The following is a 25,511-nucleotide window of genomic DNA, read 5'->3' as shown; positions in this document are numbered from 1 at the left end:
CTAATTGTAAACAATTACATAATGTTACAAGCATTCTGGAGTATTACCCTAAAAGAAATGACATTCCAGAAACTGATTGATTTTTTATCAACTTTTCAGATTTTATGCAATTATAGCATAATGCGTAAAGGGGGGATTTACTGTGATGTTACAGTAGACATTAGGAAAATTACTCCCGTGGGAGCCCCTGGTGGTGCGGTGGATTAAACCACTGAGCTGCTGAACTTGCTGACTAAAAGGTTGGCGGTTTGAATTTGGGGAGCAGGGTGAGCTCTCGTTGTTTGCCTCAGCTTCTGCCAACCTAGCAGTTCAAAAACATGCAAATGTGAATAGATCAATAGGTACTGCTCCGGGAGGAAGGTAACGGCGCCCCATGCAGTCATGCCAGCCACATGACCTTGGAGGTGTCTATGGCCAACGCTGGCTCTTCAGCTTAGAAATGGTGATGAGCACCAACCTCCAGAGTCAGACACAACTAGACTTAATATCAGGGAAAGCCTTTACCAAACCTTACCTTTCTGGGTATGTACAAGTGTATTTTCCTCACCTGGGAGATAGATAGCTGAATAAACTCTAATTATGCTGGGACCTTGTAGAGACCAGATTGATCTGGTAATGGTGAAAGCAGGCATGTTGATCATGAGTCAAGCCTAGCTAGCAAAGCTCTTGATCATAGAGAAACCTTTTAAATGTAGATCAAACAGGGCATAACTGTAGCTTTAATCCAAATAGTAAATGGCAGTGACATCATCATACCAACATAAGCAAACGTGCACAAATTGGATTTTGGTTGGTTAAGGAGGTGGACCTGTGAAGCTGCTATTAGGATTATCTTTTCAATGACTACTGCCAAATTGTAACGTTGCATGTGACAGAGAGGTGTTTAAAATACCATATTGTGTGATTGCAACTAGCCAAAATGACAGACTTCAATCATTTGACTACAGGGTTTAATTAATCTTGTGCTTGTGATGCCACAAACAAGAGAAGCTATGAATGAGGTAAAGAAGACATTGTGAAAGACACAATTTAGGTGGTGGGGAATCTATTCTTTGAACATGCCAATAGTAGAACATGGTCCAGACCAAGACAGTTCTTAAAGAGAAAAACACAAAAATATGCCATGTTGGAAATTCATTTTTGCAGCTCTCTTTAATAGAAGGAAATTTATTGTCATCTACATTACTGTGATGATCCGGAAAAGAAAGAAGCAGCAATTATTGATTTAAAATTGTGTTTCGGGGGATAATTGCCTTTGTTTCCCTTCAAGGATGAGAGTATGTGACTTGCCCATGGTCAACTATTGTGTTTCTGTGGCTGAGAGGTGATTCAAACCCATGTCCCCAGAGTCATACTCCAGTGCTGAAACGACGACGTTGGCTCTCAAGAGTAAGTGCATGCGTGCAAAATTATCTTTCCAGAGAGATAAGTTTAAAGTTATTGGATGAATTTAATTTGTGCCAAATAGATCTAGCTCTATTTAGTGTTTCTCTTTATAGAGGATGAAATTCTCCAAACTTCTCACATATACCACTTCACTGGGGATTTCTTTTTAAAAAGGCTTTTGACACTTTCATTTTGCTTTCTTTTGTCTATTTTTCTCATTGTTATCTACTTGTGTAGTGATCTTTAAGGGGAAAGCCCCACTTCAAGAGCAGTATTTTTCAGTTTGATAGCAATACTCAACTGTGTGGTATTAATTTAATCTGACATTTGAATGGTTACTAGGTTAAATTATTGTGAATTGTTTCCCATGGTCATTCACAAACTGTATTACTATCCTCTTAGTTACCAAATGCAAGATACTCTTCTCACTTACCTTCAAAAGCCTGACTTAATATTGATTTTCTCCAACACGTTCTCAATCTACCTGATTTTACCAATTTTCAGAATGTTCTTATGGTCTCATGAAATACCTTGGAGAAGGAAATCCTGATACATAAGATTTCAAATAAAATCTGCCTCAGGGAACTTCCATGCTGTTAAGAGCGCTGTATTTTGACAGCGCTATATTTGCTGTATGAACATTACATATGATTTAAAGGTAAAACATGCAAAGTCCCAATGAGTTTCATTTCTTAGCATCCAATTATGTCTCTGCAACACACTTTTGAAGAGAAAACGAGAAACAAGAAGAGCAATGTAGCTGCTTTTGTGATGAATGAAGCATAAGGAAAATGAGGGTCATGGAGAGTCTTCAAAGATGGTGTGATGGGTAAGAAAAGAGAAAACACAGCAGGGGAGCTATCAAGTCAAAGGTGAATTGATTTGGGCAAAAAGGGAAACTCTAGGCAGCTGACTGTTGCTTCTGGCTGCAGGCTATAATTGGAAGAACTAAACTATGAATGGTATGAGGGTTTCTATAAGTCTGCTAATGAATAAAACAGGCCTCCTAATTATGTGCCGGTACATGTTTGAGGGTTTGTCTTTGGCCATACAGAACATCACACAAGTAGAATGTTTCCATAATGAGGAAAAGAATGCACTTGCCATATTTATTCCATTATCATATAGTGGTGATAACTGGCATTACTTACAACTTTGGCTAAAAGTTGGACTAGAAAACATCTGGTCCCCTTATGATGCTGTTGATTTGGGTGATGTGACAGTGAGGGGACATAAGATCTCATGGCAGCCACTTTTTCCAGAATGTGACTACATGCGCCATCACACATAGATTGACAACACCTGGAGGTATTTCTCCATGTATTTTTTTCTTGTTTCACATGTATCTGAGTTTAATTTATTGAAGACATAACAAATCACACTGTTCCCCAACAATAACAAAAGAAACCCTTTTAAGACCCACACATAGCAGCAACGGTAATTTCCCACAACGGTTGCTGGCTGCACTTTCAAGTCATAACACTAGGAGAAACCAAGCATCTATATTGTGCATTGTCCACACAGCTGTGTGAGCTTATGTTTTATGTCATTAGAAAACATGCATACACATGTATACAAAAATTAAATACATTATCTATCGCTTCTTTGTTGCCAAGGCAGTCTTCTTTTTCCAAGGAGACAGGGCCCCTTCCTCTCTTTTGCTCTTTGTTCACTCATGCAGAAGTTACTATCACTCATAATAATGATCAACCACCATGAACAGTACAGTTGGCTAAAAGTGAGATGGTCCCACTGGGTACATTTTTGAAGTTATAGTAATTGACAGTTCTGTTTGAATCGTAACCACCATTTTGAGTTGCCTCTTTGAAGAACTCTATTTCTAACAATATGCCTGGGGAGAGAGAGAGAGCCTTTAGATAGCATTTTGGGGGAAAATAATTCTAGTGTTTGCCTCAATCCAATTTTAGATACAACGTGGCTGCCTGTATTGTGAAGAAGTCTGAAAGGGATCAAGAGTTCTTCCAGAATATCCCTGGGCCAATCATGAATGTCAAATGACACTGTGACACTGATTTTACATATGTACTGCAGTACATATGTATGGTGATTTATGTTAGCACCTGGAATTTTTCAAAAGTTCTGAGACCTTGAGTGTATCCGCAATATGCAGTTATAGCAATTTGCATAATTTTAATTCCATCCTATACAATCCTTGGATTTGTGGTTTGGTGAAATACTTGGAATTTATTCCTAGACAAGTCTTATGTTGCAGTTTAGATGACTCCAGTAGAGAAGGACTTCCTAAACTATTCCCATTTTTGACCCCTTTTCATTCAAGAAATGTTTACGTGATCTCAGGTATATAAAACGTGTACACAAATCAAACATTTACTGATAACAAACCAGCATTTGCAAGACTTGCTGAACAGTGTGTTGTCAAAGGCTTTCATGGCCGGAATCACAGGGTTGTTGTGTGTTTTCCGAGCTGTATGGCCATGCTCCAGAAGTATTCTCTCCTGACGTTCACCCACATCTATAGCAGGCATCCTCAGAAGTTGTGAGATCTGCTGGAAACTAGGCAAGTGGGGTTTCCAATATACCTCACAACCTCTGAGGATGCCTGCCATAGATATGGGCGAAACGTCAGGAGAGAATACTTCTGGAACATGGCCATATAGCCCGGAAAACACACAACAGCCCTTGCTAAACAGGCTAATTTTTCTTTTTATTAAGTACAGCTGAAACATTTTTTGCAGAGTCCACTGTAACGATTTGCCAAGTCCACAGATTTGTACAAATGTCTAAAACAGCCACTAGACTGCATTCAGAAGTCTTAAAATGTTTTCTGTGAACCCAATATGGAGCCAAGGAGACCCTGTTTGGGATTGAGATTCATAGTTTAAGAAGCAGGGCACCAGAGCTCTCCAGCAAGGAAGTGAAAGTACATCACCAAACTACAAATTCCAGGATTCTGTAATAGTAGTATCAACAATATAACCAACATTGTGGATATATCTTATCCGAAACACATGAAGGCCTTAAAACAATTATTAACTGCAGAAGTGTTTTAAAATATCTCCTATTATAGTAAAATATAGTATAAAAAATGTTAGTAAGCTGTGCATGCACTGTGCCCTCTTGCATGAAATTGTTTGGGAACTATGGAGGTATACTCTCAATATCATGAGCAAAGTTTTACTAGTTGTTGTAATTCTCTCTTCCATGGCTCTATAGTCAGAGATCTTGTATGGCACACTGGTAGTTGCAGCATGCTTTGTTAGCCTGTAACTGGAGTGTGAATGGGATAGTTAGTGTTAGGTGGAACTAATCACTCTGGGACTACTTCACTAAAAGATATGTCTACAATTTATGCCAAACACGGAAACTAACCAGCCTGTATAATCTTGGGGATTTCTCTGTAAGTTTACAAATATACAATTAAAAAAAAGGTACCCAAAAAAGGATATACATCCCCACGGCTGAAAATTGTATACACACACAATTAAAGTGTCTTGTTTAAAATTCTGAATTGTTTTGGCATTTTTAATAAAGTACAATATATTACAACTGAACCAAAAAAGAAAACAGTATTGGCTGTTGAATCAAGTATTCTGATCCTTGCCACCCACCCCCTCCCTAGAGAGAAAAGAAATCCTCCCCATCCAAGAACACAATTTGTATTAGAAAGCTAACCAATAGGAAGCAACACAACAAGCGTGTGGTGTCAAATGGAGCTGACGAATCCTGCGCTTAGCATTAACAAGAACAGCCTCCTTCACTGGCTGGTGGTTCCTGTGGTTTGTCCAGTTTGATGTCAATCACTGAAGGAAAGAGTTAAGGCTGAAAACCAATGTGGACTATGCATCATTTTGGGGAAACAAAGCTTAGAATTGCTAGCATTTGTGAGAATGTGTTGAAAAAATCCATCCATTAACCCAAACAATAAGAAAACAATTAGTCACCTGTTAATACATTTGTAAAATTATTTTTAAAATACTAAAAATGGGCAATGGAAAATCAAATTATCAAACAAAACTACAGTAGAGTCTCACTTATCCAAGCTAAACGGACCAGCAGAATGTTGGATAAGTGAATATGTTGGATAATAAGGAGAGATTAAGGAAAAGCCTATTAAACATCAAATTAGGTTATGATTTTACAAATTAAGTGCCAAAACATGTTATACAACAAATTTGACAGAAAAAGTAGTTCAATACGTAGTAATGTTATGTTGTAATTACTGTATTTATAAATTTAGCACCAAAATATCACGATATATTAAAAACATTGACTACAAAAATGCACTGGATAATCCAGAATCTTGGATAGGCGAGTTTTGGATAAGTGAGACTCTACTGTACTTAAATATAATGTTGTTGCCATCTAACAATTACAATGAATATTAAATAGTCTTGAAATGTTTAACAAAGGTTTTTAAGACATTGTTTCTGATTTCTATGAGCAAGTGAAATGTCAACAAGATTTCCTTACCAACAGCGGGAAGTTAGTCGTACCAGGAAGTATTGATGTTATATGCAAGAGGACAGGCCTTTAAACGTATCATAGAGTGCATCAATGCAATTTGGCACCACTTTAACTGACATAGTTCAAGGCTATGGGAGTTGTAGCTTTCCAAGCTCTGTAGCCTTCTCTGCCAAAGACTGCTGGTGTCACACCAAAGTGCAACTCCCATGATTACAAAGCCTTGAGTTATGGCAATTCAAGTGGTGTCAAACTGTATTAATTCTACAGTGTGTATGCACTCGCAACAGTACTTTTCACTAGTTATTTATAAAATGTTAGTAATATTTATAAAACGTGAATTACAGACGAACTCGGGATAATGGATAGAGATTTAATTTTTTAATCACGCCAGAAGTGACTTGAGAACACACTGCAAGTCGCTTCTGGTGTGAGAAAATTGGCCGTCTACAGAGACGTTGTCCAGGATGTGTTACCATTCTGCTGGGAGGCTTCTCTCGTGTCCCTGCAAGCTAGAGCTGACAGACGGGAGCTCACCCTGTCTCGCAAATTCGAACCGGCAACCTTCAGGTCAGAAACCTATCCTTCAGATCAGCAGTCCAGCCAACACAAGGGTTTAGCCCACTGCGTTACCGCAGCTTCTCCTTCTTTCTTTTTTTTTCGTGTCAGGAGCAACCAGAATTGCTTCTGGAGTGAGAGAATTGGCCGTCTGCAAGGACACTGCCCAGGGGACGCCCGGATGTTTTTGATGTTTTACCATCCTTGTGGGAGGCTTCTCTCATGTCCCCGCATGGAGCTGGAGCTGATAGAGGGAGCTCATCCGCGCTCTCCCCGGGTGGGATTCGAACCTGGCAGCTTTTAGGTCAGCAACCCAACCTTCAAGTCACAAGGCTTTTATCCCCTTGGCCACCAGAGGCTCCACCGCAGTTTCTTATGGATAGAGGTGGCATGTCCCCTTTCTACAAGCATTCTACCAAGCTAACTTAGTACTGTAGAGTCTCACTTATCCAACATTCGCTTATCCAACGTTCTGGATTATCCCATGAAGTCTGCCTTTTAGTAGTCATTGTTTTTGCAGTCAATGTTTTCAATACATTGTGATATTTTGGTGCTAAATTCATTGGATAAGTGAGACTCTACTGTATCTGGAATACATATCTTCATTCAGTTTGTCTCCACCCTGAATCTGATTTGATACTAGCATGTTATTAGCTTTTATATGATGGGTTTGAGCACTAACTTCAGTAGACACCATGGTGAACATTAAATTAAGCACCCATTAACCTGTACCTCCTTGCTCATCTGTCTTTTGCCGTGGATGGATTGTTAGGCAAAATTAGGGCCCGGAAATGTTACTATTTAGATGACAACTCTAGGACAAAAGGCTTCACTGAAATGGACAACAAAACTTGGCACTCACTCACTTGAAAGCATCCAAACCAGCCAATGCATCTGATTGACTGAGGGTGTCTGCGAGAAATGTGTTGCCTGCCAGGCAAATGAAGACCGGGGTTGAATTTGTTTGCCTCCTGGAGCAGAGACTTCAGCCCTAAGGGTTCAAATGGATGACATCACACCTCCATCTTCCTTAACCAGTCACAGGGTGGTCTCTCCCCCTGTGAACTGCAAGTGCAAAGCCCAAGCTATGCTCTCCGCATGTGGTGCTGACATATGTGATGTATATCAGACGTAGTCCAAGTCCCCAAGGGAGCTGACCTTTCCCAGCATAAAAGCCAGCAATTAGACTGGAAGAGCTGTTGTCAGTCAACATCCAGGGACCCTCTCCCTTCCGCCACAGTGGCTCTCAGGCGCCATGCCATCCCCCCCAGACAGGCACTTGCTTCTTCTGCTCTTGCCTGTCGCCTGTGGGGCAATGAGGGAGAAATAAAAGGCAAGCTCAGCAGTTGTGCCGCTGCGCCTTCACTTCTCCTCTGAGATTGAGAGAGGAGCAGTTCATACAATTAGCAAAAGGAGGAGGTAAAAGCTTTTTCCTGGCCTCTATCTTTTGGGCTCTGGATGATGTTCTTGCAATTGTACATATGTTGGAATATTTTCCTAGAGCTCAAATCCTTCAAATTTCCTTAACTATGCAGGAAAAAAATAAAGATTTCGCAAAAGCAGCTGGGCTGAATGGATTCCCCCCTGCTATGTAGTATTTTATGGACAGGGTGGTTTTCTTTGTTTAGAAGGAAAACAATTAAATACAAAGCCATACTTCCTATTCACAAGAAAAAATAATCTAACACAATCTGGGACTCTTTTTAGTCTAAAGAAAATAATTCTCCATTCTGATATGTCTTGTTATAATACCTAAGAACAAAGGACGTGAGACAAAATGTGTACCTATAGTATCAGCATTATTATCACCATCATCATCTTCATCTTGCCTTTTCATTCAGAACTGGGACTCAAGGAAACTATGCACGGGGAAATAAAACACAGATGGGAAAATAAAGGGAAATCAAGATTGTGGAATTATTAAACTTATTAATATCTCTCTGTATCATGGGATCAAAAGGCTCTTCTTATACAGGGGGATGGAGAGGAAAATCATGGGGTAAGTGAACTAAGTTAATGCCCAGCTCAGATGTTTCCTAATTCAGGTGTTCAGCTTCTACAGTATTATTATTTTTAATCCCAATTATTACATCTTCTGACAAAAATAATGTAACTAGTAAGTATTGTTTGTTTTCTGTCTAGAAAATGCAAATCTGGTAAAATAAATCTATATATATATATAAAAGGGTAATGGAATCACGGCACCGGACAAAACAATTAAACTAAATGCCCCACAACCTCGAAAGTTGACAGCACGACCTCTCATCCATGCCTCTACGTTCATACAACAACAACAAAAAAAGAAAAATTAAGTCCTAGCCACAGCAACGCATGGCCGGGCACAGCTAGTAGTCTATAAAGGGGAAGTTACCTCAGAGGAGAAGTTGAAATCTGGAGAAAATAAACCAGTGCTTGAGTGTGTAACTGATCAAGAACAGAAGAAACACAGACTTTAACTTCATTGCTGAGGAGAAATGTGCTATGGTAGTCTGATGATCATGTACATTGTTTATAATTGCTAACTCAGGCACTAAAGTACACTGGAACTCAGGAGAAAAGTAACTAAACACCCAATCATTTGTAATTAATTTGTTTTTCTAGTTATTACAGTCACTTCAAAAAGGGATAGCTGTTCTTTTGCAATGTAACTATGACTTGTTACTTCCTTTTCCAGTTTAGGATTTGATCTCAATTCTCTCATTAAATGTTGGAGGACGACTATTTTTTGGTCGAGATTGCACAAAAGAGGTTGTCTGCTATACTAAAATATCTCAGGTCAAGAAGGGGACACTACATTCTCGTGGCACTCAAACTATTTGATGCCAAGCCAGTTGCACAACTTCTATGCGGTAACCAGTTAGGCCCCTTTTCTGACTTCACTGCACTGGAGAGTGTACAATCCAAATTCTTAAGATCGGCCCTCCAGGTACCAAGGTGTGTCTCCAACACCACCCTACGTCTGGAGACGGGCTTCCTGAGAATTGAGGCCAGGGTGTGGGTGGTTATACAACTATTGGCTTTGATTATCCCTCTCTCCCCTTGGCCTTACACCACTTACTACGTTGGATGACTTTCAGTCCAGATGGGAAAAGGCAATAGCAGTCAAAATTTCATCCCTGGGCTTCTCTCCAGGACTGTTAACCAGTATGGGCTATGACCAAGCCAAATCTCTGATTAAACAACGAATAACAGACACTGAGCACCAATCAGACTTAGCCATCTCCCTATTTTTTTATCATCAATGGAGGCAATATGTTTTGTACCTCTCCTCTGAAATATCTCACTATGCTGGAGGTTTCCAGCCACTGGAAGGCCTTCACTCTGGCACGTTGCCATGCCCTTCCATCTGCCATATTGGAAGGCCATTACCAGAAGATCCCATACTCTGAGAGACTGTGTCCCTGTTACTCAGGACACATAGAGGCAATGGAACATGTGCTTCTTCAGTGCCTTGTTCTATAGAGATATTCGATCCAGTTTCATTACGCCGTAGCTATACAAACACCCAGGACGCTCTGGACAATTTTACATCTCCCTGCTGCTTTCAGATACTAACTTGGCTATAACTTATGTCACCATGTTCTGTACGGCAGTGATTAAAATACAGCGGTTGATGACTGATAGCACAAGCTAATACAAGCCGGGACTTCATAATAACAGAAAATTGGGATTACAGTCTTTTAATTATAGTATAGTATGGATATTGCTCTCTCCTTTGTTTGAATGGACCTCTTCCCTTTGCCACATGAGCACCCCTGTTCCCTCTCCTTAATTCCATAAATATTGTTGGATTTTAATATGGTCCTGTATATGGCTTTTAGCTTATCTTAGATTCTTAAATTAATTAGTCCAACAAATTCCTCACTTGCCTTGCAGACAATTTTATGGTCCAGAAGGTAGAAGAGGCAACAAGAGGATCAGCAACTCTGGATCTAATCTTAACAAATGTGGAAGACCTGATCAATACAGTTGAAGTGGTTGGATCCTTAGGGGCAAGTGACCATGTGCTCCTGGAGTTTGCAATACAAAGGAATGCTGAAACTAAGACAAGTCAAACACGCATTCTGGACTTTAAGAGAGCTGACTTCCAAAAAATGAAGGAATTACTGAGCGGCATTCCATGGACGCCAATATTAAAAAACAAGGGAGTTAAGGATGGATGGGAATTTTTCAAAAGTGAAATACTCAAGGCACAAATGCAAACAGTGCCAACAAAGAAGAAAAATAAGACAAGTGCAAAGAAGCCAGAATGGATGTCCAAAGAACTTCTAACTGAGCTAAAGCTCAAAAGTGACATGCAGAAGAAGTGGAAAAGGGGAGAAATCACCAAAGAAGAATTCAAACGTATAGCCAACACTTGTAGGGAAAAGGTTCGCAAGGCTAAAGCGCAAAATGAGCTCAGGCTTGCCAGGGACATAAAAAACAACAAAAAAGGCTTTTTTGCTTACGTTGGTAGAAAAAGGAAGAAAAAGGAAGCGATAGGGCCTCTGCAAGGAGAAGATGGGGTGATGGCGACAGGGGACAGGGAAAAGGCAGAACTGCTCAATGCCTTCTTTGCCTCGGTCTTCTCACAAAAAGAAAGCTATCTTCAACCTCAGCAACATGGAATGGACGAAGGATTGGGGGAAATCCAACCCCAAATAGGGAAACAAGTTGTCCAGGAACACCTGGCCTCTCTAAACGAATTCAAGTCCCCATGGCCAGATCAGCTACATCCAAGAGTATTGAAGGAATTAGCGGAAGTTATTTCAGAACCACTAGCAATTATCTTCGAGAGTTCTTGGAGAACGGGAGAAGTCCCAGCAGATTGGAGGAGGGCGAATGTGGTCCCTATCTTCAAGAAGGGAAAAAAGAACGACCCAAACAATTACCGTCCGGTCAGCCTCACATCGATACCAGGCAAGATTCTGGAAAAGATCATCAAGGAAGTGGTCTGCGAACACTTAGAAACAAATGCGGTCATTGCTAATAGTCAACACGGATTTACCAAAAACAAGTCATGCCAGACTAATCTGATCTCTTTTTTCGATAGAGTTACGAGTTGGGTCGATACAGGGAATGCTGTGGATGTAGCCTACCTGGATTTCAGTAAGGCCTTCGACAAAGTCCCCCACGACCTTCTGGCAAACAAACTAGTTAAATGTGGGCTAGACAAAACTACGGTTAGGTGGATCTGTAATTGGTTAAGCGAACGAACCCAAAGGGTGCTCACCAATGCGTCATCTTCATCATGGAAAGAAGTGACAAGTGGAGTGCCGCAGGGCTCCATCCTGGGCCCGGTTCTGTTCAACATCTTTATTAACGACTTAGACGAAGGGTTAGAAGGCACGATCATCAAGTTTGCAGACGACACAAAACTGGGAGGGATAGCTAACACTCCAGAAGACAGGAGCAGAATTCAAAACGATCTTGACAGACTAGAGAGATGGGCCGAAACTAACAAAATGAGGTTCAACAGGGACAAATGCAAGATACTTCATTTCGGCAGAAAAAATGGAAATCAAAGATACAGAATGGGGGACGCCTGGCTTGACAGCAGTGTGTGCGAAAAAGACCTTGGAGTCCTTGTGGACAACAAGTTAAACATGAACCAACAATGTGATGCAGCAGCTAAAAAAGCCAACGGGATTCTGGCCTACATCAAAAGGGGAATAGCGTCTAGATCCAGGGAAGTCATGCTCCCCCTCTATTCTGCCTTGGTCAGACCACACCTGGAATACTGCGTCCAATTCTGGGCACCACAGTTGAAGGGAGATGTTGACAAGCTGGAAAGCGTCCAGAGGAGGGCGACTAAAATGATTAAGGGTCTGGAGAACAAGCCCTATGAGGAGCGGCTTAAAGAGCTTGGCATGTTTAGCCTGCAGAAGAGAAGGCTGAGAGGAGACATGATAGCCATGTACAAATACGTGAAGGGAAGTCATAGGGAGGAGGGAGCAAGATTGTTTTCTGCTGCCCTGCAGACTAGGACACGGAACAATGGCTTCAAACTACAGGAAAGGAGATTCCACCTGAACATCAGGAAGAACTTCCTCACTGTGAGGGCTGTTCGACAGTGGAACACTCTCCTCCGGGCTGTGGTGGAGGCTCCTTCCTTGGAGGCTTTTAAGCAGAGGCTGGATGGCCATCTGTCGGGGGTGCTTTGAATGCGATTTCCTGCTTCTTGGCAGGGGGTTGGGGTGGATGGCCCATGAGGTCTCTTCCAACTCTACTATTCTATGATTCTATGATTCTATCTTAATGTCCTAACAGTGATATACTTATTTTAAAGTTTTAAATCTCTTAACCCACAACTCAGATATGCTTGTATGGGACTATGCCCCTCTTCTCTTGATCTGGTTCATTGACTAGATGACATGAACTATATTTTGGTTGACATTTTTGCTTGCAATGTAATTTTTGTTCTGTTTTGAGCTGGATGGGAAGACAGTGTCATGTACCACAGACTAGCATTTTGTAGCATTTGAATAGTTTTTTTTTTTTTAAATTCTCATTTGAGAGAAAATTTGAAAGAACACTGACCTTTAAAAATTCAACAATAATGCTAACCTAAAATATTGGGGGTATGAACTGTAGACATCACTTCATATAAATATATTGGGGGTATAGTTATTACTCTATATTACTCCATCTTACTCAGAACCAAACTATTGCATTTTGGTTCTCTTGTAATCCCACATAACCTTTGCTTCATAAACCACTTGGCATATTGAAACCCCCAATTAAATCACCCTCTTGCCAGCACGAAACAGCAATTCAGGGCAGAAGGGGCATTCATATGGCCCTTCTACCTAACCGAAGCAAGGGAATGTCAGGCAGCATGCTATAATCTGTCATTCTTTGGCAAACATTCCCCATGTAACCATTATTCTCTTTTTCCTGCCAGCCCCAGCGACAGAGGGAAGTCATTACTGCTGTGTTTAATTTAGAAACCATGACTTTCTCTGTAATAAATAAGACTTAATTGGCCCATATTCATTAGTACTGCTCTATGGCTATGTTTTTCTTTTGTGTGTTCACTCCATAATGGGAAATGGGGTTTCAGTTTAACAAGAGCACTTTTGTGTCTTTGCAGAACTCCCATCAGGAAGGGAATGGCTGCTGGGTGTTTATATTTGCCCTGGACCTTCTTGCAATGCAAGGCTGAGAAGACACTGAGGCACACAGTCCATTAACGGGGGCACACGGTTTTCATAAATCCAGTCTTTCACAAACAAATCTGTCTGATGCATTTGCTATGCATCAGTGATCAAGATTTTTTTCTGTGGACAACACAATTCTCTAAAGGTCTGACAACAGTACAGAGCCATTACCACATGGTGCTTTTATTGTTGTGCTTTCAAGTCATTTAGACTTATGGTGACCTTAAGATAAAGCTGTTATAGGGGTTTCTTAGCAAGATTATGTACAAAGGAGGGCTGACTTTGCCTTCCTCAGAGGTTGAAAGAGCATGACATGCCCAAGGTCACCCTGTGGGTGCCACAGTTGAGTACAGATTCAAACCCTGGTCTCCTGAATCATAGGGTGCATATACACTGCCAAATTAGTGCAGTTTGACATCACATTAACTCAATGCTATGGAATCCTGGGATTAGTTGTTTGGTGAAGCACCAGCTTTATTTAATAGAGAAGGCTTATACAACTACTATAGCATAGATGCACCCTAAGTCAATGCACACCATGTTGAGTCTCTATGCTGACAGTCCTTTTCTATGCATAAACCTTTTCCAATTCTTGCAGGAATTCCTGTTTAGGAATGTCCAATTCTTGACATTCCTAAACAGGAATGTCAAGGCTAACAGAGGGCTCTTGGAGGAAGCCTGAAAAAAGTATTTTAAGAAAGCTCACACTCTTAACAAAAGCAAAACTTTTTTTCTTCATTAGGATGATATGTAAATTATGGAACATTATGTTCCATTATGTCCCTGAGTAAAAAGCTACTCACTGTGTATGTGTGTCCGTTATAAGCATACATTTGTACACTTAAATATCATGCCTATTGGATCCTTCCGCTAGTTATAAATGACACTGGAGGTTCTATTCAGCATCTGATTCAGGCTTTAATATAAAAATGGTAATTGTTTAAATTTTAGAGAGCCTAAGCAAACTAATTCACTTCAACTGATAGTAACATGGGATGTGTTGATGAATTTCATTATTAGTTTTAAAAGAAGCCCTATGAAAAGATGACAGATATTCCTATAGTCGAGTCATTCCCAACCTGTAGGCCATGGCCCACTTGTGGGCAGTGAGACCTAAATAAGGTCCATGAGACATGCAAGGAAAATCAGCTCTAGATTATTAAATATGGTTTTCTATGTGTGAGCAGATGACGACTACTGGATGGCATATGTTCTGTATCAGAAACTAGAGCTGATGTGGTCTATCCAATGCAGTTTTCTGAATTAGCATCCCAAATAACCAAACTGAATCTAAAGTTGACCAAAAACTGATTCGTAACCCTTTTGGTACTAATGTCGGAGAATGGTCCCTGGTCAAAGTGGTCCCTGGTCAAAAAAAGTTTGGAAACCACTGCTGTAGTCAATGAAATTGCTTCCCAGGCTAACAATTGGTTGTTTGCATCATTAAACTGGCTCTTTCCCAACTTGACCATTTCCACATGGCTGAGACATACAATTAAACTGCTTGTTGAAGCTGCCATATTGGAGAAAGCTTCCCTACAATCTGCCCCCTTTTGCAGTTAGATTTTTTAAATAAGGTTTTGGCAGAAAAGCATTTAAACATATTAATGTCTGCAAGTAACAGGAAGTGATGGTAATCTAGGTAAAACATCAGCACTTTACTTTTCTGCATGAATGAACATGACATGAGGCTCCTGAATACTAAGGATTTGTGGAGGATACCTTTAGAAAAATGCCTTCCCTCCATTTGGTTTCAGTAGAATCTGCTGAGGGTGGACCTGGACTTCTGGACTGGTTGTGAAAGCTTATTGAAAGCATATATTTCAAGTTTTTATTATTATTTTAATTAGTGGAAGTAATTAATATTGATAATTAGTAATGATGTTAAGAAATTGCTTTGAGTTCTCCTAGGGAACTGCTATAGCACTATACCAATGTTTGCCTAGGTTTTCATAAATACCAGCAGGCTATAAATAGTAAAAACAACAACAATAATAATTGTATAATGTTTGTACATTTTTAGGTTTTAATTGGACTGTGCTTTGTTTTATTGTGAGCAGCTTTGAGTCTCCTTTTAGAGCAAAAAAGTGGACCAATAATAATAATAATAATAATATTAAAAATAGGAAAATTGAGTGCAAAAATAAACACATTATTTTACTTTTTAGAAAATCCCGAATGTTCAAAATGGTCTGAAATTATATTTGGAAAAAATAGAAATCTAAAAACTATCGACCCCTACTTTCAATCCCATCTTAAGAAAATAAGCTTTTTAATCTTCAGATCCTGAATGGTTAGGTTTAATTCAAACCCCCCTTTTATTATTTCACAAAGGATACTCCCTTCTTTGCTCTTCTCTTGCACACTCTCCATTCCTGGCAGAGCTGAGGCAACACGTCGGAAGAGCTGCAGCAAAGCAGAGAAAGATGGCACAAGCAGACCAAGAGGAAGATATTTTTTTTTGTGCAATTAGGATTTTTATAGCTGTATCCAAAATACCCTTTTGGATACAGGTATAAAAATCCTAATTGCACAAAAAAATCTTTTGTTAACAGAATTAACAAAATTAAGGACACAGAAGAAGCCCAAAACATTTTTTCCATTTATACATCAGCAAAGAACAACATTAGAACTTTCCTAGTAGAAAATGTATTCAACAGTTGCATAGGGCATAAATTTCAGTTTTCAAGTTGCAAAAGGTAAGATACAACTAACTGTAACTGCAACTGGCACAAATAAGAAGAAACAAATGCACATTAACGGAAAGGTGAAAACTTTTCAATAGTGTCAGAAGCGATTTGAGAACATACTGCAAGTCGCTTCTGGTGTGAGAGAAGTGGCTGTCTGCAGAGATGTTGCCCAGGGGACGCCCAAATGTGCTAGCTGGGAGGCTTCTGTCATGTCCCCACAAGCTAGAGCTGACAGACAGGAACTCACCTTGTCGAACCAGCCACCTTGAGGTCAGCAGTTCAGTCGGCACTAGGGTTTAACTCACTGCATCACCATGGCTCAGGTGAAAATTATCAAATGATGACTGGAAATTTCTATTTTAGTGTTCAGTGGTCACTTACGGTGACTTGCTATATCAATGTTCTCACTAAATGGAGCAATCTAGCCAACCTATGCAATGTTTAATTTCACCATTGTGTATCTTATTTTTGTGCAAACAAAACCCCAATTTTTAAATATTTACATGCAGGGAAAAAAGGTGCCATGTGGCTTGTAGTAGAGAGCTGTAGCAAATACACTGGACCAAACAAACCCAGCAGGGACCCCAAGTACTGATATTTAGAAATAAAGGATTTTTACCTGTTTCACATTGTATCCTGTTTTTGCACTGGTCTCAATAAACATGACATTCAGCTCTTTAGCTCTCTGTTCTCCTTCTTCAATTGTTATTTGCCTAGGATCAGACAAGCAAAAAGAAGAGACGACAATAAGTGCATCAAAAAAGAAACTGGGGAAAAGGGGGAAATAGAGGTTTATTACAATATACAGGAGGAAGAAGTAGTGGAAAAGTAATACCCTCAAACTGAGCTACCAATGAAGTAACTCCTTGATGGTCAATCAGACCAGAATTGTTTCTTAGGCAATCTATTATGGCATTCAATTTTTTTAGTGTCCTGACTTATAGTCCCTGTAGCTAGTTACACATGGAGATAAGAATTCTGACCATCACAATCTCCAAAAGAAATTCATCACTTCCTTCTCTTTATATGTATTTACCTCTTATCTGCAAGGTCTGTTTTATTGCCCACTAACATAATGATGACATCGCTTCCTCTTTCTGTTCTGACATCATCAATCCATTTGGACGTTTGCTGGAAGGAGTTCAGATCTGTGTAAGAGAAGGAAAACAGGAAAGTTGGGCAATAGACAAAAGCAATTTTCCAGATATCTCTTATCTGACCAATTCCAACCAATTTATATACTTGAGTATTTTACAATTACACTTGAACAATAAAATATAGCAGGGTAGACACATTGTCAAGTTTTTTAAAAAGACTGAAAAAAGATAGCCATCTTTTAAGAGAGTATATTACCCGTCTGCAACCTGGAACCTTCTAGATGTGTTGCCTACAATTCCCATCACCCCCAGGGAGCATCACCCACATTAGGAAGACAACAGAAGGGAAAATCTTGGAACACAAGAGCACAGAGGAGTCATTTTACATGGCCATAATATAACCAATTAGATATAATGTGATGCTACACATGCCTCCAAGAGCTTTGAAGCATGAATTATGTGAAATAGCAGCGAATAAAGGAAATGGACAGCAAAATACAAGTTTAAAAGATGATTCTTGCTGCAGGAAGTGGAAAGCAGAGAAACAATTCGAGAAGTGGAGAGTAGTCGTTGGAGAAAGGACTAGCTGAAGAGAAAGCTCAAAGAAGTTAACAGAGTCTCTGACAAAGAAACTCCTTTTTACAAAGTTTCTCCTTGTCTTCTGCCTAAATCAGCGGTTCTCAACCTGTGGGTCCCCAGATGTTTTGGCCTTCAACTCCCAGAAAGCCTAACAATTGGTAAACGGGTTGGGATTTCTGGGAGTTGTAGGCCAAAAACATCTGGGGACCCATAGGTTGAGAACCACTGGTCTAAATGGAAGGTTGTTTTAAAAATAGCAACTGAACTGAGTGTGTGTGAAGGAGCGTTGAGAAAGACAGATTGTCACTATACACAAATACAACACAATACAACAAAGCTGGGAAAAAGCAGGTTTCTACTTTTAGACAATGTCTGCTCATACCAGGCAAGATAAACAGCACCTACTTCCAGGATCCCTTACTGAGAAAAGGTTGAACAGCAAACCAGAGAAAAGGACAGAGCAGTTAAGGCAGTGGTTCTCAACCTGTGAGTCCCTAGATGTTTTGGCTTCCCAGAAATCCTAACAGTTGGTAAAATGGCTGGGATTTCTGGGAGTTGTAGGCCAAAACACCTGGAGACCCACAAGTTGAGAACCACTGAGTTAAGGTGTCCTCACACTCTAAACTCGTATATAGGATTTTGAGGTGGCGACCATGGGAAGAAGGGCGAGGGAAATGCATTTCATCAGCTTAGTCGCATCTGCCTTAGCTAGCGCTAAGACAGACTGAGGAGGGAATTAGAGTGAACAGAAGAAGGAAGCATTAGGACAACAGCCTTCGAGATTGGCTGATTTGAGAGGGCTGTGAGAAGAGGCAGAGAGAAAGGACCAGTCCAAGGAAAAGTATACAAGGACATGATATCTTTAGAAAGTCAACAAAGATGGAAATGGAGAGGAAAGGGAAGAAAGAAAGAAAGAAAGAAAGAGCATGGGAGCTCAAGCTACATTTTCAGTGCAAACTGAAGGTCAAATGAGTGGAAGGGCTTTGCTCACAGATACATTTTTGCATATAATGTACATATCTTTCAAATGCAAATAGAAGTCCTTGAGGATAATAATTGATAGAGGGGAATTGGCGCAACACTAGGACTTTCATTCTTAAAATAATTCACTGGTAAGAATTTCAACTGAAAATGTTGCTTGAATTAAATGTGTGGTCACCAAAAGTGTCTCAAATGTTGCTTATTAGGGTGAATTACACTGCTTTTTCCTACCTATCCATTTGCTAGGAGAATGTGCCATCAATTAGTGCAGCTATGGCAACTGGAACACGGGACACGGATTTGCCAAAGCAATCTATTTAAAGAGAACTTTTTAATGAGCCACTCAGAATCCTTCAGCTGCCTAGTTTTGACCCTTGTTGCCGTTTTAGCTGGCTCAGCTTGCAAAGGACGATAAGAGAGAGGCAGACCAACTTTTCTGTCATCCTTGATTTCCTTTGGCATTAATTGCAATAAAGAACATAGGAAGAGACAGCAAATAGCAAAAGATGGCTACGGAAATGTTCATGGTCCTTAAGTCAGATATTAACTTAAAAAGTCAACGATGTATGAAATATTTTACTTGGTGTCACTGTAGGCATTTATTTTTAAGTGATTATAACAATGTGTGGGGTTAGCCCAGGCCTGAGCAAACTTTGGCTCTCCCTCCAGGTGTTTTGGACTTCAGCTCCCACAATGTACTATTGGCCTGAAGGAGTGATATTTGTAATAACAAATATATAACATAACAAATTACAAATATTTATTAAAATACAAGAAAAAAATACAAACTAACAGAAGTAAGACACAGATCAAACATTTTGTTACAATGGCTGATGTCCTACTCATTATGATCTCATAATCTCTGGAGATTCTTGTTTATAGTTCTTTAAGATCAAACATAATCCTCAAAGCCTACCATTACAGCCTGGCAGCATTCTTGAGATGTTTCTGAGGTGTTGCAGATCATGATGCTGGGAAATGATATCACCAGCACTCTCTTGGTCAGATGGAATATTGAGAAAAGCAGTTGCAGCAAAGCCTTGAAGGTTCTCTTCAGCTGCTTGTCTTCAATGCACCCTGCAATTGGGAGTATCATAGGAGACATCTTCCCAGCACCCTGATCTGTACCACCTCCAAAACACTTCAGTAGGCGTGTTGCCTGGCTTAAAATGTAGGTTTGGAGAGAGTGACATAATCCGAAGTAACTACAACTGAGCTACTATCATAATAACATCAGATGATGAAGGCTCTCAGTGAAAGATTCTCATTTGCCTATAAAAGACAAGAGTGGCGGGTAAGAACATGATCTCTAGTGGAAGAGAGTTCCATAACTGGAGTGTCATCACTGAGAAAATCCTACAATACATGGTGGCTCTTGTTGTTTCCAACATGGCAACCCTATCATAGGGATTTTTTTGGGTAAGGGTATGTGGCTTGCTCTAAATTCACCCAGCAGGTATCCATGGCTGAGTGGGAACTGAACCCTGGTCTCCAGAGCCATTAGATTACTGGGTTGTTGTGCTTTTTCCGGGCTGTATGGCCATATTCCAGAAGCATTCTCTCCTGACCTTTCACCCAAATTTATGGCAGGCATCCTCAGAGGTTAGGAAAACTAAGCAAGGGAGGTTTATATATCTGTGGAAAAGCCAGGATGGGAGAAAGGACCCTTGTCTATTGGAGGCCAGTATTAATGTTTTAATTAATCACCTTGATTAGAATTAATGCAAGCTTCTTTCCTGCCTGGGGGAATCCTTTGATCAGAGGTGTTAGCTGCCCCTGATTGATTCATGTCTGTAATTCCTGTTTTCAGAGTGTTTTTATTTCATTTACTGTTCTGATTTTAGAGTTTTTAAAATACTGGTAGTCAGATTTTAGACTATTCTTTATATCATGGGTGTATTTGTACTGAAATATATGCATATCTGCAGCGTTTTAATTTTTGTATATTTTTTATCATGTTTTTATCATGTTTTAATTGTTTTGTTTTTATAGTATATTTGTTGCTGGCCCTCGTGGCAGAATGTAAGCCGCTCTGAGTCCCCTCAGGGAGAAGGGCGGGGTATAAATGCATGTAATAAATAAATAAATAAATATCTAAAAATTCATCATATTTTGCCCAGAAACTACCCTTCAAAGCAAAGTACATCAAAGCAATGTAACTGATCCCAGATTTTACATGTAGAATGCTTGAACACATGACCAATTGTACTTTTGGGCAATCATAATATAAGTCTATTTTTCCATATCTACCTAAGCCAAAGATCATTGACATAACAAACTATTACATGACACAGATGTGCATTGGTTTGGGACAAGATGCTTCAGAGAAAGGCAGTCATTATCTCTCAACCTGAGCTACTTTTCAGTGTGTTCACAAAAATGAAAAGGGAGGTGGGGACTTTATACAACACTTCAGTCTCTCTGGAAATAGAAGAGAAATATATGCGTAATGATCATGTAAAATTTGTTACTATGCCTGTGATATAAGGTCTTGGGCAAAGCTTTTAAAATATTAACATAGATAATTAGGCTTTTCAATGTATTGCTAAATTCAGACTTTTCATGAAATGCCTGATTTGCAACCTGGTTTATTATATACCCAATAAAGAAGCAGCCCCCAAACAAGTTTCCAGCTCAGAATCTGGACTGGGTCGACCTTGTTCTAAAACCCACTGAGTCCCTGGACTTCCCTTACTAACAGGACTAATTGGACTTCCTAGAAATGAAATCTGGCACTTTTACATCACAACTGGGTGCCATAAAATTAGCCATTGTCACCTCCATAAAATATTAATGAGAGAAATTACTACAATTTGAGCACTCCAGCCACTTAGCATATGGTTAAGAACAGTGCCAGGAACAATGAATATTTCACTTGGTCATTACAGTGGGCTCAAGGTATTTGCTGGGGGTTGGTTGCAGAACCTCCTGTAGATACAATGATCCTTGGATGCGCATGTTTTATTATACACAATGGCATAGTAAAATGATGTCTCTTGTATAAAATTGCAAACTCAAGCTTTTCCTTTTGGAAGTTTTCATTTTTGGGGAGAGGGGATATTTTCAAGTCTGGATGCTTGAATCTGTGGATACAAAACAATCCATGGATACTGAGAGCCAATTACACTTGCATGAGAAACAACAAGGTCCAAATCCAAATCCTAGGGTGCATCAAAAATTGAAGAACGAAGATCGTTTGACACCACTTTAATTACCGTGGCTAAATGCTATGGAATCCTGGAAGCTGTAGTTTTACAAGCCCTTTAGCTTTCTCTTGGCAAAGAGTGCTGCTTCTTCAACAAACTACAAATCCAAGGATTCCATAGCAATGAGATGCAGCAATTAAATTAAACTACATTAATTTTACAACGCAAATCCATTGTATTAGTGTAAACCAGTGGTTCTCAACCTAGGGTCCCCAGATGTTTTTGGCCTACAACTCCCAGAAATCCCAGCCAGTTTACCAGCTGTTAGGATTTCTGGGAGTTGAAGGCCAAAAAAAACTGGGGACCCCAGGCTGAAAACCACTGGTATAAACCAACTGAATGCATAGAATTCATAAGTGCCGAATGAACATTTCAGCAATATGTTGTCGAAGGCTTTCATGGCCGGGATCACAGGGTTGTTGTATGTTTTCTGGGCTATATGGCCATGTTCCAGAAGTATTCTCTCCTGACGTTTCGTCCACATCTATGGCAGGCATCCTCACAACCTCTGAGGATGCCTGCCATAGATGTGGGGTTTTTTTCATGTCAGGAGCAACCGGAGTTGCTTCTGGAGTGAGAGAATTGGCCGTTTGCAAGGACGTTGCCCAGGGGACGCCTGGATGTTTTGATGTTTTACCATCCTTGTGGGAGGCTTCTCTCATGTCCCTGCATGGAGCTGGAGCTGATAGAGGGAGCTCATCCACACTCTTCCCGGGTGGGATTTGAACCTGGCAGCTTTCAGGTCAGCAACCCAACCTTCAAGTCACGAGGCTTTTATCCCTTAGGCCACCGGAAGCTCCTATAGATGTGGGTGTAATGTCAGGAGAGAATACTTCTGGAACATGGCCATACAGCCCAGAAAACATACAACAACCCTATTTCAGCAATAGATTGTACGGAACTTTTCTTGTTGAGAAAAGCACCAAGATTAGGGGCTAAATCTTGGATGAACGAGGCTTCTTTGTGTAAGCACAGTCTTTCTAAGCCAGTGGTTCTCAACCTGTGAGTCCCCAGATGTTTTGGCCTTCAACTCCCAGAAATCCTAACAGCTGGTTAACTGGCTGGGATTTCTAGGAGTTGTAGGCCAAAACACCTGGGGACCGACAGGTTGAGAACCACTACTCTAAGCCAAACATTCACATACTTCTGATACACATAAGCCACATACAGAGCTTGCTATATAACAGAAGGTCACAATGGGGAGATGATGTTACCAAGCTCCAAAGGGCGGTTACACTGTATGGACATCCACACCCAGACTTAACTCACTTGTGATGTCATAGACCACCACAGCTACTGTGGAGTCTCGAATGTAACTGGGGATCAAGCTTCGGAATCTCTCCTGGCCTGCTGTGTCCCAGAGCTGCAACCGCACCTGCCAGGACCAAGAGGAGAAGAGGAAAAGAGGGGACACAAAAGAGAGGAGAGACACAAAGAGTTAGGAGGAGAGGCAGTCAAGCACGACAGGAAAGGGAAAGAGCAAAAGTTACAAAGAACTAGCAGAAGAAGCATTTCTCCATTCACTATCTCTTACGTCTTCTTAAAATATTTATTCTTGTTAATCTTTAAATATACAATTCTTCATTTCTTATTAGCATGAGATAACTACCATGGTCCTGTAGAGGAAGATGTGTCCTTCACCGTACAGCTGTTCAATTTTACTGTAAAGGTTTTTAATTTATTATAATTGGAAGCTGACTTGAGTCAGCTTCTCAGGAAAAAGGAAGATCTACATTAAAAATAAAATAAATATTGGTGTGAAGAATGTTGGGTGTGTGTTAATAAAAATGTTGGGTAAGCTCCATGTTTAATCTATCATATGTGCATGGATTAAACCAGATGTAGGCAAATCAATGTCCTATAAATATTTTGGTCTACAGTTCCCTCAGCCATTGACCATAACTTAGGTAGGCTGTGGCTGATGGCAACTTGAAGGTGTATCTACACTATAGAATTAATGTAGTTTGACACTATTTTGACTGTCATGACTGAATGCTAGGGACTCACTGGGAGTTATAATTTTACAAGGTCTTTAGCCTTCTCTGTGACAGAGTGTGGTGCCTCACCAAGCTACAAAAAAACAACCCAGGATAGCATTAAGCCATGACACTTAAAGTGGTGTCAAACTGAATTAATTCTACAGTAAAAATACACCCATAGTAAAAATAAGTCTTCTGGAGGGCATCAAGTCACTGGCCAGTTTATAAGGACATACATTGAAAATTCTTGTGAAGACAGGAGAATATGCAGATTGCTTTACCTCTCATGTGTGTGTTTATTATATCAACACAGAACACCTTCATAAACTACTTGGGAGTTTTCCAAACAAAAAGTATGATATAAAGGAAGCTAATGGACTTGATAAAATTGAGAAGGACCAAAAATATAATTTCAAGGCACTGGAGCCCACACTGCCAGATAATCTGGGATAAACAGAAAACCTGGGATCAGATCCTGTGATACAGGGCTTGTCTGGAAAGGCCTCAAGTTAACGTAGACATTGAAGTGGTACTGTGTGTACAGCAGTTCAGCAATATCTGGACATTTATGTGATTCTAATCCCAGGTGTACACAAGTCATAGCCAAGCTCTATTGACTCTATCACAGTCAGCAGAGCTACTTGTACAACAGGAGACTCTACTTGTGCAATGGGAGATTGAAAGCCTGCATGCTCTGGAATTTCACCATTCAACTGTGGATTGGAAGACATGTATCATGCCTTCCAATGAGAAAGAAAATGAGAGTGAGCGAATGGATGTGTGTGTGTGTGTGTGTGTGTGTGTGTGTGTGTGTGTGTGTGTGTAGGAGAGTATTTAAGGCCACATTCACACTAATGCACACCTGCCAAGTCTAATTCTCACTGACTTTTGCAATGTCGGCCATACACATCTGCACTACAAGCAGCGCTAGATGGTGCAGGCACTCAGGCGTGGTGTTAGCAAAGAGTAGAGTGCACAAAAGCTTTACAAGAGTTTAAGCTTGAGAAGCACTGCCAGAGAAATGCTTGACTGCAGCTGTTTCAGACACAAGCAATTCACTCTGCAGTATATTTGACTTTTTCATTTTCCTGAAGCCCAGATCCTAAATACAACTGAATTGGGTTATATTTGGGGGAAAGGATAATGGAAATGAACAGAATATTTCATATTTCTGACACTGGATCTGAAACACCCCCTAGGGAAGCTTAGGAAAATCTAACAGTGCTTTTGTGTTTTGTTTTGTGTTCTGAGCTCCTGAATCACTCAGCCTGTGGCTTTCATTAGAGCAATTGGAAAGCCTCGGAACAACCCATTAGGCCTGAGATGGATGCTGGAGAGTGCATTAACGCTGCACGAGATAGTTAGCTGCTACTTATTAATGCTGCAGCTGCTGCTTTTCTCTCATTAGAGATAACTCCTGTCTGCATTGACATTGGGTTATCCTTGTACAAAG

General features: G+C 40.2%; 1 protein-coding gene across 1 annotated transcript in view; it reads right to left on the bottom strand.

The window, feature by feature from the left end:
- Positions 1-2,695: 2,695 nt before the first annotated feature.
- rab6b (RAB6B, member RAS oncogene family) overlaps positions 2,696-25,511 on the bottom strand; it is an 83,302-nt gene continuing 60,486 nt past the window's right edge. The window contains exons 4-8 of the mRNA XM_003218360.4: positions 23,349-23,454; positions 17,253-17,364; positions 16,836-16,929; positions 15,866-15,932; positions 2,696-5,168 (exon numbers count right to left, since the gene is read on the bottom strand). Of these exons, the coding sequence (XP_003218408.1) occupies positions 5,104-5,168; positions 15,866-15,932; positions 16,836-16,929; positions 17,253-17,364; positions 23,349-23,454 (444 nt within the window). The 3' untranslated portion in view covers positions 2,696-5,103. The remainder of the gene's footprint in view (positions 5,169-15,865; positions 15,933-16,835; positions 16,930-17,252; positions 17,365-23,348; positions 23,455-25,511) is intronic.

Source organism: Anolis carolinensis, chromosome 3 (genome assembly GCF_035594765.1).
Source record: "Anolis carolinensis isolate JA03-04 chromosome 3, rAnoCar3.1.pri, whole genome shotgun sequence".
Taxonomy (NCBI): domain Eukaryota; kingdom Metazoa; phylum Chordata; class Lepidosauria; order Squamata; family Dactyloidae; genus Anolis; species Anolis carolinensis.
The sequence above is the reverse complement of the archived record's forward strand: the minus strand, read 5'-3'. Positions and strand labels throughout refer to the sequence as shown.